Source organism: Nematolebias whitei, chromosome 15 (genome assembly GCF_014905685.2).
Source record: "Nematolebias whitei isolate Nwh7 chromosome 15, NemWhi1, whole genome shotgun sequence".
Classification (NCBI taxonomy): Eukaryota; Metazoa; Chordata; class Actinopteri; order Cyprinodontiformes; family Rivulidae; genus Nematolebias; species Nematolebias whitei.
In genome coordinates, this window is record NC_056512.1 from 35,225,977 (window position 1) to 35,238,423 (window position 12,447).

Sequence of the window (12,447 nt, forward strand, 5' to 3'; positions counted from 1 at the left end):
GATGCAGGCTTGCAAGCATGATTGGACTGCTGGATGGTCAGAATATCTGCAGTGAAGGAGCTCTTAGAGCTTAACTTCTTTAACCTGACAGAGCTGCTGCCTGACATGAAGCAGCAACAGAGTGGTCAGAATGTGATGAGAAGTGTACGGCTGTGTTTGAGTAATTCACTTTCAGTTGATGCTAACAATGAAAGTATATTTATCTCTTCTTCATCTTCATCTTCTACTGCTTATTTGTAGTTGGGTCGCGAAGGCAACAGGAGCAGGGGCGATTCTAGAATCTGCCCCTTAGGGGTGCTTAGCCCCCAGTGTTGGCAGTGGCTCTTGGCTTGAACAACACGTGGACACTGGCATCAGAAACATTTGTAATGTAACATCCAAGTACTTGTAACTGAAGATGACTTCCACTGCAGATCCTCCTATGTTGGGGGGGAGGGGGGTGCGCGTCTACTTGTGTTTGCTCCTTCTGAAATCCATGATCATCTCCTTCGTCTTCTTCACATTGATGTGAAGGTTGTTCTTCCTGAACCACCTCCTGCCTGTAGCTAAACTCATTGTTGTTTGTGATGCATCCAACCACCTCTGTATCATCTAAAACTTTACAATGTGACAGCCTGGACCGGTGCGCAGTCACATGTGAGCAGAGTGAACAGGAAGGGGCTCAACACATAGCCCTGAGGGGAACCAATACTAAGGGTTATGGGGGATGAGATGGGGTAGAGACAGGGCAGTGGACTCAGGACCCAAAAGTCTCAGGTTTGATCCCCAAGTGCACATCTTCTGGTGTCTCTGAGCAGCATATCCCCAATTTGCTCACTGGGTGCTTTCAGTAGCTGCCCACTGCTCCACCTGGGGGTGGATGGGTTAAATGCAGAGCCAATTTCACCATTATATGGTAACATACAATGACCACAACACACAACACATTATTATTATTATTATTATGGTGGAGGAGGAGAAGTTGCAAAATCCTGATGGTTTCTTTTATTTTAGGGGTGCTGAGTTAAAATCGCCCGTCTAGGAGAGAACCCCAGACATCCCTCTCTCCAGCGACACTTTCTAGCTCATCCTGGCGTCCCTCAAGTCGCTCCCAGGCCAAAGATACACAATCCCTCCAGAATTTTCTGGGTCCTCCCTGGGGCTTCTTACCAGAAGGACACGCCCAGAAAACCTCTAAAGGGTGGGGTCCGCGAGGCATCCAGATCAGATGCCTGAACCACCTCAAACGACTCCTTTCAATGCAAAGGAGCAGTGACTCTACTCAGAACTCCAGCTCCAAACTTGTGTACAGATTTGAAAAAAGTCTGGCTGTGCAAGCAATAAAATGTAACATCATGCAATTCTGTAATTGTGTCCTAAAACGATACTAAGATATTAAGTCATCTACAGATTTTCCAACTTAGTACATACAATATATCAATGATGGCCACCCTGAGTGCCTTATATAAAGGCTATTAGAATCACAAACTGTTCTGTCTTTAACAGTGCAAAAGGTAAACTTTTAGTTTTGATGATGGGGAAAAAGCATCTTTATGGGAATTCTGCTGGCAGTTTGATTCCTCTTTGTCTGATTGGATACTTGTTGGAAAACTGAAACACTAAAATTCAGAAAAATTGTTGGGAATTAGGTTTATGTGTAAATGTACTCATCCTGTAGCCACTGAAATGGGGCTTGTAGTTAAATAAACTTTATTTTCTAAATGTTTTTTCAATGCTTTAAATAAAACAGAGCACAAAGATGTTAAACTTATTTTTCTAGTTTTTAATAAACGGCTTATTTAATAAATTTGGACAAAATAACTGCAGAAATGTTTGATCAAAAACGACTGACATTGTTATAAAAAATGAAAACTAAAATAAATATTTGAGTGTTCTAACAAGACCGATTAAAGATCAGTCAAAGCCTGGACTTTAAATAATGCTAAATGAAATACACTTTATTTTTGTCCTTTTTAGTACATAACAAATACTTTTCAAACATAAGACTTCTCAAGCAACGATCTACCCCGAACATATTTACAAACAGAAACTGAAACTGTGAATGTACAAAACACTTAGTGCGACCCGATGGAGAAATTAAAAGACCAGTTATAATAAAATTAGAACAAACGAACAAATAATAAAAAAAAATAAACATGTAAGTAAAATGCAAATAAGACATGCTTCCCAGTTCTAATAGAACATTTGCTGGTTCTGTGAAGAACAAGATAAAAAGAACATGAAGACGAGCTCAGTTTATGACACAACTAAAAAGGCAGTGTTTAAATCACCACAGCAGTAGCTAAGAGTGGCGGGCTACTTCATCCCTTCTTATGAGACGAAAATGCAAAAGTTACTGTCAAAATTTTTAACGTAAAACAATAAAAAGACGAAAGTATATACTGAAATGTGCATAAGGTGTTAAAGAGACAAGACACTCTCTTACATGCTAAGATTACATGAAAATAAAATAGTTGTGAACAAAGTTTCAGCTCTGAACTTGGTGAAGACAAAAATAAGGGGCGGGGTGGGGGCAGCACTACACAGTAGTGGTTTTCCTCATTCTCTTTTTATAATAGCAAGCAGATGTAGCTCCACGACCCCTGGACTGGTATCTGCTGTTGATGCAGGGGAGCGGTCCCTCTGCATGCCATAAAACACCTCCCTGAGGAGTGACAGGGCATCAGCAGCCACAGTCCAGCCGTTACACCCTCACTGACCACCACTCCACCGCAGGCACCAGCTGAGAGCACCAACTAGATCTCATCTTCTGCTAACAGTCCATTTAGTCCGTTTTGGAACATATAGGCTCAATGGTTTCAGTCTGTTGTCTTGTTCTCGTCTGTTACTTAAAAGGCACCGCATCCGAACATAGAAAAACAGGAAAGTTAAAGGAATGTCTGCAAGGAAATGAAAGATATAAAATAGCAGCCAATATAAGCATAGCTTAATACGTCTGAATATTTTTTTTTTAAGTATTAATGGTTTTCCACATATATACAGAGTATTAGACAATAAAAAGTAAGGGCAGTGACAGGCTGATTTTACAGGCCAAAAACAGAAACATAAATAAAAAAAATAAAAAAAACTGAAGGTCGAATTGGCACTGGCAGGAAAGATTCTTAGTCAGTGAGAAACTATAAATTTTACGCATCACACCTAAAACTTTTTCTGCAGATTTTTTAAAGATTAAATGCAAAATTAACCTATTAAATGCCCTCTTATATTATAAATATACACTGTAGTCCAATGTTTTTTTTTTTGACAGAGACTTGCCCTAGAAGGCAGCTCACATGAAGTGCTTCAGACACTCATCTACATTCTTGTTCATAATACTCATATAGAAAGGAAATATTTACCATATCACAATCAAACATCACTACTGCTGAGCAAATCTTGAAATGTATTTGCTAAATCCCATTTAACATCTTGGTTGCAGTTTATATGAGAAGCTATAAACAAAACAAACAAAAAAAAACTGTTCAGATAGATAAAAACAATAAATAAAAATAAATGGATTCCCTTCAATATTTCACTTTTTGTCTTATCTATTTTTATAATGTTTGTTAGTTTTCAGGAAGGTGTCCCAAAGTCTTTGAAATAAAGACTTGGTTTTCTTCATATACTTTTTTTTTTTAATAATAAAAAAATCTATCTGTGACAGAAATACTTCATTAAATTGTCTATTTTTTCAGACAACATACATTTACTTTTACTTTTTTTTCCGCACAATCACAAGCAGACGTTCCTCGTGCTGAACATTGTCAATCTAAATTCAATAAATATTTTGAAAACAGACTGACAGATAAAAACCCTGACCCAAGAGCCAGTCCACAGATTCTTTTTACCCCAGGTCCATTTTTAGGTAGAGATCGTAGAATCTTCATGCAAACACCTGCATCTTGCCATTGGCATCAGGGATTTGAGTAATTTGGGTCTGGTTGGGGACAGCAACTGCGGGACTGGGTGTGGAATCTGACCAGTCAGAGACACAGTGAGGAGAGGGACTGGACCAATGTTCTGGAGACTCTGGAGAAGGGGTCAGATAGGGGTGCTCGCTGGGCAAATTGTGGTAATGCTTGGGTGTAGCATCTAGTGTTGATGAATAGCTGTGCTGGGAGGGAGGGGTTGGATAATCCTCGTTCCCTGCAGTGCTGCCACTTGGCTGGGAGGGAAGAGCCTGAGTGGGCTGGCCTGCTGACGTGGCTGTTTGGGTGGGCTGAGCAGGAGGCTTCAGCTGAGAGGACTGCTGAGGCAACTGCTGCTGCTGGAAGAATGACGGCGGGGGCTGCGAGGTCTGAGGTGTCGGTGGGGTGGAAGTGCTCATGCGAGCAATGCTTTGCTGGTTGGTGATGCTGTGATTGATGAGCTGCTGCTGCTCAGCGATGGAAGGCAGCTTCACTGGGCTGATGGCAGGCGTGGAGGTAACAGGTGTAGGCTGCAGCATAGGACTGCAAAAGAGCTGCTGGTGCATCAGCATGCTCTGCTGCTGCATCGCTGGACTCTGAGGATGCATGTTTGCCTGGCTACTATGCACCATGTTCACAACTTGCTGACCACACTGAGAGGAGGGTGGCAGGCGATTGTGCCAGTCAAAGGGCACACTAACAGGACTGACCATTCCCATGTTGACTCCCAGCTGGCCTGAGCTCAGCACATAGCCATGGTTGACATCAGAAGTCATAGAGACGCGACCAGGTAAAGACATTCCTCCAGCTCCAAGGTCATTGATTTGAGCAAGTGACACAGCAAAGGGGCCCCCTCCTTCCAGCATGCTACTATGTATCATTGGAGTGCTTGGAACGGACATGGAGGAGTGGAAGATTGGTGACTGCATGGCCACAGGGGAAGTGGGATTGGTGATGTAACCAGCATTGCTAGCTCCCCCATGAGGTGAGTCCAGTGAGTCAACTGGGGACAAAGTAACTGAGCTGTCCAGTAATGCACTCTGCATGTCCAGGGTGAGCTTCTTATTGCGAGCTTTTACTGATTCCTTGAGACTAGTAGCATGCTGGCCTCCCAGGCTGGAACCCTTGGCTCCAGGCCGACGGCTCTTCTTGCCCTGTGGGGTGTTCTTCAGACTAGGGAGGAAAGCAGTGGGAGGGCACATGAGTGGGGACAAAGTGTGTCCCCCAGTGAGTTGATGTCCAGCCCCTCCATGGCCCTGGGGACTCCTTACTGTGTTGTATTCATCAAGAAGCTGCACGATGTCATGGTGCATACGCTCCTGAGCAATGTCTCTTGGTAACCTGTCCATGTGGTCTGTGATTTCTCGGTTCGCAAAGTGAGCAAGCAGCACCTTCACAGCCTCACAGCTGCCCTCACGAGCTGCAAGGAACAGAGGGGTCTCCTCCTGCAACAGCAAACAGAACATGCAACAAAATCAACAAGCTGTTGAATGCAAACATATGTGCTTATATTAAACCAGTGCTGATGCAATGCTGTGGTAAAAGTTGTGCTCTACCTTCAGGTCTTGCATATCTTTGTTAGCTCCATTCTTCAGCAAAGCAATAGTGGCATCCACATTGTTAACAGCCGCAGCCCAGTGCAAGGCAGATTTACCTAGAGACACCACAAATTGGCATACATATAAATTGTTTAAGTGTGATTTTTAAAACAGAGCTTTACATCAGAAAAGTTGCACCTTGAGTGAAAATTTCAAACTCTTACCCAGTTCATCAACGGCATTAACATCTGCATGACAAGTAATAAGTTCCTCAACCATGCCTTCTACTGCTAGCCGTGCAGCCAGGATGAGTGCGGTAGAGCCATCGTACATACGTGAGTCAAGATCAGTTGCACGATTTCGAATTAGAATCTGGAAGGTGGAAAAGACTGAATTAAAAACACCTCAAAATAAATGCAGCATTTCATAAACAGGAGCAAAGAAGAGTATAATCTTTTTAAGTTGATTCTATAAAAAGGATGCATTAGTGCTTGGATACCTGGAAGACACCCTGTGCATCAGCAGCCACTGCAGCATGTAAAGGTGTGCGTCCTGTGTTGTCTTGAGCATTGGCATCTGCCCCAGCGTCGAGTAATCTCTTAGCAGCATCAGCACGAGCGTAGCGAGCAGCTAAGTGGAGTGCTGTCTCACCGGTACGGTCTGTTTGGGCAGCGAGGGACGCACCCTGGTAGATTAGGTCAGAAATGATGTTGGCCGAACACTCTTCACTCTCCTCCTCCTCTGCCACCTCGGGTTCTAGGCCTCCTCCACAGAATGATGCGAGCATGAGAGGTGTAAAACCATCTGGGATGCAGCAGGGGTCAGTTAATATCCATAAAGCCTCATAAATTATGGATGAACGAATGAGACAGAAAACATGTTTGCAAAAGACCATTTGAATTGGTACAGATGTACTACTGACCTGGCCCTCGGACATTAACATCCATGCAGTCGCTTTCAAATTCTCCTTGAGGTGGAGTAAGGGCCATTGTGGGTGGTACACGAATGTCAGCAGCTGCAAGGTGATGCTGTGTCCACTGTCTGCAGTCCACCGCATCTTCACCGTCTGAGAGCATGCTTGGCTCCTCTACCTGAATTCATAAACAAATTTGCCGGTGTGAAGTGTGTGTGTAAATTCTAATTGATGATGATATTTTTTTGTAATGGTAAAGAACCTTAAGTCTTTTTGCTTCAGGGCAGTCTGAGTCCATCCACTGATCACTATGATCTCCAAGAAGAGATTCCTCAATGGTTTTCGGCATGTGTCTATAAATAGCAACATGTAGCCATATAAATAAAATAATAACATTCACATTTAAAACACAATCCTATTGCGGTAGCAGTTCAGTCCCAGCGATGTAGGTTGTGTTTACAAAGAACTTACTTCATTCCAAGAGCATCTTGGCCCACAGGTTCCCTGCGGTTCTTGTTACTGCTGGGTTCTTTCTTGAGAAAGAAGCCTTCGGGGAACCAGAGGGTGCTGTGCTCTCGTTTTCTGCGAGCAATCAACATACCCATCAAAACAATGACCAGAATTAAAAAAAAAGCTATTCCTGCCAGCATCAGCTTGATCCATAGTGGTATTATATCAGGAGGGAACTTCTGACCTGCGATGAAAGAAAAATTTCATGAATACATATGTGTCTTGCAGATGCAATTAAAATGTTTTAGATTAAATTATTCCTACTTACCCTGGACTGCTTTGACGGGATAAGGGAAGTTAAACATATCTGTTGCAGACAGGGCTCCCAGGTACTCTGCAGCAATGTCAGCTGTAAGGAAACAGTTTTCTGGACCTTGAGAACACAAACGGTTGTCTATCTCCAGATAGACTTTGGAGCTACAAACAAAGCAGAGAAGAAGGTGTTTTGTGTATTGTGTAGTCTGCACGAAAGACTAGTTGTTTGTGTCCCGTCTGTACGACTCACCCGACAACCTCCTGTTGAGGCTCGAGTTCTCTCTTGAGGCGGGCTTCTTGACGGGTGTAGGGATGAATCATTTCATCTCCATTCTGGTCTCGTCTGAAGCGCACTGAAGTGCGCAAGATTGCACTTAATTTCTGCAAAAATGCTGTTCTGGTACGAATAAGCTCATCTGGTGGCAAAAGCACTATCAAAACTAGGACGCCATCAGCAAGTTCTTCTGGAACCTTCCCTGCACAGTCTAAGCCATCCCACCCACACTCTTCTGTGTTGCAGCCAGGGTCACACATCCCATCAGCAAAGTGATCAATGCAGTAGGTCTCATATATTGGACTGAAAACACAAACAGAAAGATCAGCTCAACTTCTCCCAGGTCAGCACAAACAAGAAGAATCTTTTTATGAATAAAAACAAACGTACTTGCAAACTTTTTCCTTGGTTCTGCAATCAAAGTTGTCATACAGACAGTTTGCGTTGTTACAGTCGTCGTCGCACTGGCTGTTGTTAAAAACACGCCAACAGCGACGGTCAGTACAATGAGCCCAGGGATTCATTGCCAATGAGCAGTCGCCACCATCCCAACGACAAAGAAGAGTGTTGCATTCCTTATCACAAACTCCATCATTGCTTTTTCCATTACAGTCTGCCAGGGGGCATGAAGGTACAGGAATCTCAGGCATAATGATATGCTCACACCGTTTGCCTATCCACCCGTTGGGACATTGGCAGTGAAAGTACGGGAAGCTTGTCTCTTCAGTGCATAACCCCCCGTTGCGGCATGGCTGGGAGGAACACCCTTCATTACTGCGATGCTGACACTGGGGCCCACCATAACCTGACAAACAGATGCAACGTGCCCCTCTTGTTGTAACTGCACAGCTCCCTCCATTGTAGCAGGACAACTCACGGCAGGACATGCTTCTTTCACAATTTGGACCAGTGTAGCCCTAAAAGAGGCATAATTTGAGCAATTTGTGAACACGAACTTCCAATCCAGTAAGAATGCTGTAATTTGCAAATTTTAAAATAAAATAAAAACATATGCATACTTACAAGTTGACATGTGCAGGTGTATCCTAGGGAAGAGCTGGTCATAGAACAAGCTCCTCCATTCTGACATGGCTGAGACTCACAGACACTGAACCTGTTCTGACACCTTCGACCTGAAAGCAATGTGCCATTGGCAACAGTTTATTATTATTTTACACAAGCAGGATACATTGTGAGAGAGGTCAATGAGATTAGAAATAGTCTAACCTGTAAACCCAGGTTTGCAGACACATAGGTAATCATTGGGCATTTGGATGCAGTCGAGACTGTTGGAGGGACTACAGGGGTTAGAGTGACACTCGTTTATGTCTCCCTCACATCTTTCTCCTGTAAAACCAGGGGGACAGTTGCAGCGATAACCACCCACTCTATCAACACAGGTTCCATTGTTCAGACACTTTGGTGGAGCACCACGCCTTGGGGATGGAGCACAGTCATCTTCGTTGATCTCACAGAGAACACCTTATAAAAAGATGAACATCATTAACTTCTGGACTAGCAATATTTCTTGCATGTACTACACGGAAAATCTCTTTGCTAATAAGCACAGATTTCTGTTGAGCTTGTGTTTCCGTACCCAATGTGCCAGGGGGACATGAGCAGATATAATGTCCCACTAGATCAATGCAAGTTCCTCCATTCTGGCATGGGTGAGACTGACACTCGTTGACCTCTATCTCACAGTTCTGTCCTGTGTAGCCTGGCATACACTGCATTGACATGGATAATAATTGACAATAACTACAATATATTCATATATGCATAAAAAACAATGTGAAACTGTGAAAAATATGATAATAAACAATTTGACTCACATCACACTGGTATCCGCCAACATATGACCTGCAGGTGGCGCCATTGCGGCATGGTTTGTCTTCACACTGGTCCACTTGATTTTCACAATAGCTTCCAGTGTAATCAGAAGGACATTTACAAAAGTGGGTATTCCCAGTGTTGACACAGTGACCACCATGATGGCATAGTTTGTCCGTTTGTATCCCTAATTTGAATAAATGTAACTTAGTAACATCATTCACTCAAAGCACAAGTTCAAAGAGATCAAATTAACTGAAGAAAAAAAAAATACCTTGCTGGCGAGCAGCTATCTCACATGAGACCCTTGGGATGTCACAGTACCGACCAGACCAACCAAGAAAACATTCACAGATAAAAGAAGAATCCTTTTGGCGACAGCGTCCCCCATTTTGGCACGGAGATGAGCGTCTGCACCAATCAACTGGTGTCTAGAGTGGTCATAAGGGATACAGTATAGACTTTCTTTAAGAAATAAGCTGTCAACAGTATTAACTATTAGGATTCAAAACTTTTTACAATAAATTCCAAGCATCTTTAACTGTTTGTACCTGGCACCGATTGCCAGTATAGCCTTTGGAGCAAGAGCAGCGGAAGGACTCCAGGGCATCCTGACAGATACCCCCGTTGAGACAGGGCTGGGAGTTACACTCATTCACTTCATATTGGCAGTGGGAACCAGTGAAGCCTGAGCGACAGGTACAAGAATAGCCATTGATTTTATCCGTGCATGATCCTCCATTGAAGCAAGAGCTGTAAAAAAAAAAAAAAAAAAAAGAGTTAAATTAATGTGTTCCGCAAGTAAATTCAGTGGCAAATTAACACAGGCACACAGTTACAATTTAAGACTTATTTATTTGTTTATTTTATTTATTTATTTATTCATTTCATTTAATTTCCAATAAAAACACAAATACAATTTCAAAAAATTAAAGAAAAACAAATATAAAATGAAAGGAAGCAGAAGAAGAAAATTTCTTATCATATCTGCTCCCTCATAAACAAAATCAATTCAAACCATCAATTTAAACATAAACATTCATATATAATACATCAAAATACATAACTCATCAAAATTTCATACTTAACATTAATCAGTTATATATATTGTTCCAACAAAACAGTTTTTATCTTTTTCTTAAATATAAACACTGACATTATAAACTTAACTCCACAATTCAAACACATGCAAACCTTTCAGTGCAGTCAGGGATGTTGATTTCACAGTGGATGCCAGTGAAACCAGGTGAACATGTGCAAGTGTAAGAGTTAACATAGTCTGTACAGGTGCCTCCATTTTTGCAGGGGGAACTCTGACATTCATTGATCTCCTGAGCACAGCGGGGGCCTGTAAACCCTGGCAAGCAGCTACAGTGGAATGAGTTCACTCCGTCAGTGCAAGAACCTCCACTTAAGCAGGGATCTGACACAACAAGGAAAAGGAAATACTTTTATTAAATGTAGTCAACATACTGATAATATGACTGCCAGATACAGAGAGGTCTAAGAATACTGTTTATACAGCAACTCACTTGGAATACAGTCATTGATGTCTGTTTCACAGGTTGGCCCAGTGAATCCTGCTCTGCAAGAGCACACGAAGCCTCCAAGCGTGTTAGTACAAGTCCCACGGTTTTTGCAGGGGTTTGACAGGCATTCATTCACATCTATATTACACAGCTGACCTAAAGATTGAAAGACAGAGATGCAAATAGTTGTGGTTTGTACGCTTTCTAATTTTGACAACAAATGGGAAGACAGTAAAATTACTCAGCGCAAAATTTCCTAACCTTGCCACCCTGGCTGACAGTTACATTGATAGCCCCGATAGTCTGGTGTGTGGGTGCAGACTGCGTGATTGGCACAGGGGTTAGGAGAGCAAGGTGTGAGGGCCTCAGCACAAGTTGGTCCACTAAAGGAAGGCTCACACAGACAAGTGAAACTTGCCACTCCATCCACACAAGTGCCCTTGTTCAGACAGGGGCCAGATGCACATTCATTAATGTTCACCTGGCAGAGGTTACCTATAAACAGAATAATAATAAAAAAATGATAGCAATGAAAGTGAATTTTGATGAGCCTTTGTAAATGGGCAAGCAGCTTTTTCAAAGGCACTAGATGGAGACAAAGAGTCAATTTACAGACATTTGTGTACCGAGCCAACAGCTCACCTCTGAAGCCTTGGCGACACTTGCAGATGAAACCATTGAGTTGGTCGATGCACGTCCCAGCATTCTGGCAAGGACTTGGCAAACAGTCGTTCCTGTCCAGGTCACAGTTCTTTCCTACCCATCCAGGTTCACAGTCACAGCGATAACTATAAGCACAAGAGCAACAATCTAAAGATGCTGATTTTATAAAGTCAACTACTGGTGAGTCAGTAAGTAAGAAAAGTTAGTAACACAAACTAAGGTTCAAATCCAGGTTTCAACGTCACAAAACAGATTCACTTCTTATTGTGGTGTCTCATCAAAGTAACTAATGCTGGAAACCTTAGCTACTCCAGACCAAGCTTTTAAAATAAAATAAAATAAAATACAAGTATAGAATATAAATGTTTTATGGTATATTGATTGGCTTTAAAATAGAGCATTTACTCTGACATGTTTATTTATTTCCTTTTTCTACTTTGGCTGTAGCTGTTTTGTTGCTTTCAGTCAGTTATACTAAAATTCTCAAAAAACTTTAGGATTTTAGTTTGTTCATTTGGTTCCAAAAAGGCAACCCCAGGGGCCGTTTACACGGCGCATATTTTGAGTGAAACCGCACTTTTCTCTCTGCGGTTCGGCTGTTCATTTATACGACACTAGTCGCCTCCCTTTTTGAATCCGGAGGTTTCTCAACCCACCTCTCAGAGTGGAGGTTTTTGGGAGACCGCCCGCTGATAATGTCAGCATTTCCCGCAGAGGTGTTAAAGCACATGCGCACTACAGGTGTATAGTTCACATATGTGTGGACCAATAGCATATTTCTATCAACAACAATGGTGGCGGAGTAACATACTGCTTTCTGTCCTACGACTGATGGAATATATTCTGAGTCTAATCTATACTGGAATGTAGCTGCTGTGACCGACATCTGTGATGGGAAATGATGCCAGTAGGATCCAGTTTAAAATCGCTGAACGAGCCTGTCGAGGCAGGCGTACATTTCACGCATCGTGCTGGACTTTAACATCCTAAATGTGCTAAATAATAACAGTTTAACAATAGTAAACAGTATTTCTGTTAGTGGTTT

The 12,447-nt window shown here is 42.4% G+C and overlaps 1 protein-coding gene across 1 annotated transcript in view; it reads right to left on the reverse strand.

Annotated features, from left to right (window-relative positions):
- Positions 1–3,415: 3,415 nt before the first annotated feature.
- notch3 (notch receptor 3) overlaps positions 3,416–12,447 on the reverse strand; it is a 28,310-nt gene continuing 19,278 nt past the window's right edge. The window contains 20 exon segments of the mRNA XM_037689090.1: positions 3,416–5,332; positions 5,444–5,541; positions 5,650–5,797; positions 5,925–6,229; positions 6,348–6,516; positions 6,601–6,691; positions 6,810–7,032; positions 7,117–7,319; positions 7,321–7,680; positions 7,768–8,294; positions 8,401–8,510; positions 8,605–8,859; positions 8,975–9,107; positions 9,213–9,397; positions 9,485–9,641; positions 9,762–9,963; positions 10,405–10,633; positions 10,743–10,895; positions 11,001–11,234; positions 11,382–11,527. Of these exon segments, the coding sequence (XP_037545018.1) occupies positions 3,863–5,332; positions 5,444–5,541; positions 5,650–5,797; positions 5,925–6,229; positions 6,348–6,516; positions 6,601–6,691; positions 6,810–7,032; positions 7,117–7,319; positions 7,321–7,680; positions 7,768–8,294; positions 8,401–8,510; positions 8,605–8,859; positions 8,975–9,107; positions 9,213–9,397; positions 9,485–9,641; positions 9,762–9,963; positions 10,405–10,633; positions 10,743–10,895; positions 11,001–11,234; positions 11,382–11,527 (5,398 nt within the window). The 3' untranslated portion in view covers positions 3,416–3,862.